Source organism: Momordica charantia (assembly GCF_013281855.1).
Source record: "Momordica charantia cultivar OHB3-1 chromosome 8 unlocalized genomic scaffold, Mcharantia_2.0 BLBB01000008.1, whole genome shotgun sequence".
NCBI classification, from domain to species: Eukaryota; Viridiplantae; Streptophyta; class Magnoliopsida; order Cucurbitales; family Cucurbitaceae; genus Momordica; species Momordica charantia.
Window position 1 is genome coordinate 18,676,674 of NW_028275166.1, and position 4,130 is coordinate 18,680,803.

At 43.4% G+C, this 4,130-nt stretch overlaps 1 protein-coding gene across 1 annotated transcript; it reads left to right on the forward strand.

The window, feature by feature from the left end:
• The first annotated feature begins 1,124 nt into the window (after nt 1-1,124).
• On the forward strand, nt 1,125-3,753 carry LOC148209708 (uncharacterized). Its single transcript, XM_088126958.1, has 4 exons — nt 1,125-1,315; nt 1,874-2,245; nt 3,111-3,483; nt 3,571-3,753. Exons 1-4 carry the CDS (start codon nt 1,125-1,127, stop codon nt 3,751-3,753), a joined length of 1,119 nt encoding a protein of 372 aa, XP_087983084.1.
• Nucleotides 3,754-4,130: the final 377 nt, after the last annotated feature.

The window sequence follows — 4,130 nt, forward strand, 5'->3', positions numbered from 1 at the left end:
AACAAGTCCCTCAAGATTCGACCTTGGATTACTTCCGAGTATTACTTGTGACCGTGTGCGCTTGCATGAGTCTCTAATCTTTTTTAAGGTAGAGAAAGTCCCAACATGGGCCATCCGTATTTTACTGGCAAGCTGTCGAAAGCACCCTAGCGACAGACTCAGCAGTATGGTATGCTACCAATATGCCCCTCATGTAACAGGAGACATGTCGGGCAGTGTTGGACTGAAATTAAAGTTTGTTTCAAATGCGGGAAAGAAGGACATTTTGCAAGAGAGTGTCCTGTGACGAGTTTGAACACACAGAGGCTAGGTCAGGAGGCCCCCTCAATAATTTTGAAGCGAGGGGGCAACCAGAAAGCTCGTGGTTTTACACTTACACCCAAGGAAGCGGTGAATGCCGAAACCGTTGTAACGGGTACTTCTATCTTATTATGAGTTTTTTGTTATGCGTGCGGGGTCTATGTCTTTACTCTTGTATTGTCTTTTAGGTACTGTCTTAGTCCATAATGTACCTGCTTATGTATTGTTTGATTCGGGGTCAAGCCACACTTTTATTTCCACTGCATTTGTTTGTCAAGCAAAACTTGAGCTAAAACTGTTAGTTAGGCCTGTCGTTGTCAGTATCTACACCATCAAAGTCTGTCATGGTTGCTAGTCAAAATGGTGAGAGCAAGTAAGCTATCCTTCAATGATCAGGCCCTGGCAGCAAGATTGATTCAACTTGACATGCGGGATTTCGACGTTATAGTTGGCATGCATTGGCTAGCTACCCATCGAGCCAACATTAATTGTTCGAAAAGGGAAGTCTCCTTCCAGCTGTATTCTAGTCGGAGTTTCACGTTTAAAGGAATCGTGGGTGGAGTTCCAAAGTTAGTTTCAGCGCTAAAGACTAGACACTTCTTATAGTATGGTGCTTGGGGTTACTTAACAAGTGTTGTTGACACTAGTAAGATTACACCCAACATCGACTCCATCCACCTGGTCAATAAGTTCTCAGACGTGTTTCCCAAAGACCTTCCAAGGCTACCTTCAGTTCGTGAATTGGACTTTTGCATCGACTTATTACCTGGGACAAACCCCATGGGGGTGCTCTAGTGTTTTTTGTGAAAAAGAAGGATGGATCGATGCGGCTTTGTGTTGACTACCAGGAGTTGAATAAGGTGATGATAAAGCATATGTATCCCCTCCCTCGCATTGATCATCTCTTTGATCAAATAAAAGGAGCAAGGATGTTCTCGAAGATAGACTTACGATCGGGGTACCATCAGTTGAGAATTACGGAAGCCGACATACTGAAGACAACCTTTAGGACCAGGTATGGCATTACGAGTTTACTGTGATGCCTTTTGGACTCACTAATGCCCCTACAGCATTCATGGATCCAATGAACAAGGTTTTTAAGGATTTCTTGGACCTGTTCGTGATTTTGTTTATTAACGATATCTTGATTTACTCCAAGACAGTAGAGTAGCACGAAGAGCACCTGAGACAGATTTTGACCGCCTTGAGTGGAAATAGTCTATATGCAAAGTTCTCGAAATGCGAGTTCTGATTAGATAAGGTGGCTTTCCTTGGTCACATAATCACTAGGAAGGGTATTGTTGTGGACCCGGCTAAAGTAGATGCAGTCAACAGTTGGCCAAGGCGTAACACAGTGACTGAAATCTATAGTTTTCTCGAGTTAGCTAGCTTTAAAGAAGATTCGTCCAAAATTTTTCCCGTTTAACGTTGCCTTTGACTCAGTTGACCTGTAAGAATGCCACCTTCAGTTGGAGTGACGAGTGCGAGAAGAGTTTTCAAGAACTAAAGGAGCGACTGGTCACGACCCATGTGCTGACGAACCTGATGGGACAGGATGTTTAGTGGTGTACAGTGATGCTTCACGGAGAGGTTTGGGTTGCGTTGTGATGCAACATGGAAAAGTCCTTGCCTATGCCTCGCAACAACTAAAAGTGCATGAGCTTAACTACCCCACCTATGTTTTGGAGCTCGCCGCGGTGGTGTTTGCCCTGAAGATATGGAAGCATTACCTTTATGGAGAAGAAATTCGAATCTTCACGGACCACCAAAGTTTGAAGTATTTCTTCACGCAAAAGGAACTTAACCTAAGGCAGAGGAGATGGCTAGAACTGGTAAAGGACTACGACTGTGAGATCAATTACCATCCTGGTAAGGCAAACGTGGTGGTGGATGCACTTAGTAGAAGAGCAACGAGCGTAGTACCTTTGGCTTGCTTCATAGACCGGTACTAGCTGAGTTGGATTGTTCTGAGGTGGAGTTAACAGTGGATGACATTTCGGCAGTGTTAGCTCGACTCTTGGTTGAACCCACTCTAAGATGAAGGATCATCGCCGCCCAAAAGGGAGATCCCAGCTTAACTAAAGGTTTCGGTTTGGTGAATCAAAGAGATTACACCTTTCAAATGATACGGCCTTGCTCTATTAGGGAAGATTGTGCGTACCAAGGAACTTCCCTTTAAGGAAGGACTTACTAACTGAGGCTCACAATACCCCATTCTCAATGCATCCTGAGAGCACCAAGATGTACAGGGATTTCAAGAAACATTATTGTTGGCACAATATGTAGCGATAAATTGCACAGTTTGTTAGTAAGTGCTTGATGTGTCAGTAGGTTAAGGCCTCAAGACAGAGACCTGTCGGGTTGTTGCAACCTTTAAGCATACCTGTCTAGAAATGGAACGACGTGGCCATGAACTTCATTATAGGTTTATCGAGAACGGTCAAAGGATACACATTGATTTGGGTAATCGTGGATCGCTTGACAAAGTCTGCCCATTTCATTCCAAGCAAGGCCACCTATTCGGTCGAAAGGTGGGCAGAGCTTTATTTGTAGGAGATTGTTAGACTGCATGGCATACCAGTGTCCATAGTGTTAGATCGAGACCCTCGCTTCACGTCAACGTTTTGGCGAAGTTTGCATAAGGCACTTGGGACTCAGCTCGATTTTAGTACAGCATTCCATCCTCATATCGATGGTCAGACTGAGCGTCTGAATCCGATTTTGGAAGACATGTTAAGGGCCAGCATAATGGACTTCAGTAGTTATTGGGACAAACACCTGTTCTTAATAAGGTTTGCTTACAACAACAGTTACAAGACAGTAATTGGAATGGCTCCATATGAAGCTTTGTATGGGAAAAAGTGCAGGTCTTCAGTTCATTGGGATGAGGTCGGTAAGAGAGTCATGTTGGGACCGGAGTTGGTGCAGGAGACTAATGGTGCCATCCAAAGGATTAGGGCAAGGATGCAGACGGCTCAGAGTAAACAGAAGAGTTACACTGATAATAGACAAAAAAAGCTGGAGTTTGGTGTCGACGACCACGTTTTTCTTCATGTGGCACCAGTGAAAGGAGTCTTCCGTTTTGGTAAGAAGGGGAAACTCAGTCCAAGGTATATTGGTCCTTTTGAGATCTTAGAGCACATTGGCCCAATCACTTACAGGTTGGCCTTACCTTCATCTTTGGTTACCGTGCATAATATATTCCATGTGTCCATGCTGAGAAAGTATGTCCATGACTCTTCTCACGTCTTGAATCCCGAATCATTGTAGTTAGATAAATCTCTGTGCTATGAAGAGGTACCAATTGAGATCTTAGCAAATGAGACCAAGATGCTGAGAAACTGGGCGATTGACTTGGTGAAGGTTCTTTGGAGAAATCACCAAGTGGAGGATGCTACCTGGGAAAGGGAAGGCGAGATCAAAGCCAAATTCCCTGAGATATTTGCTCAGTAAACTTTCGAGGACGAAAGTTTTTGAAGGGGGAAGTTTGTAACACCCCGCGTTACTCAGGTTGGATTTAATCTGGACGCTTGAGAATTTAACTCAAATTTATTAAAATATTTTACCTTGCTTTATTTATTTATTTAATTATATAATTTTGAAGTGACGTGATTTTGTTTAACTCAAATAGTTGTGTTGTGTTTGGTTGGGCTCTCTTTTTGTTGAGCATTAAGTTATGGAACTTAGGGATTTGTTTACTCCAACCCATGGATCTATCCTTGGGTAAATTGGGCTTTTAGGGTTGGGACACATTGGAGAAAAATCAAGTGAACTAAAAAAAAGGGAAAAAGAAACCTAGCCCCTCTCTCCACCCACCTTCACGTGTTGCC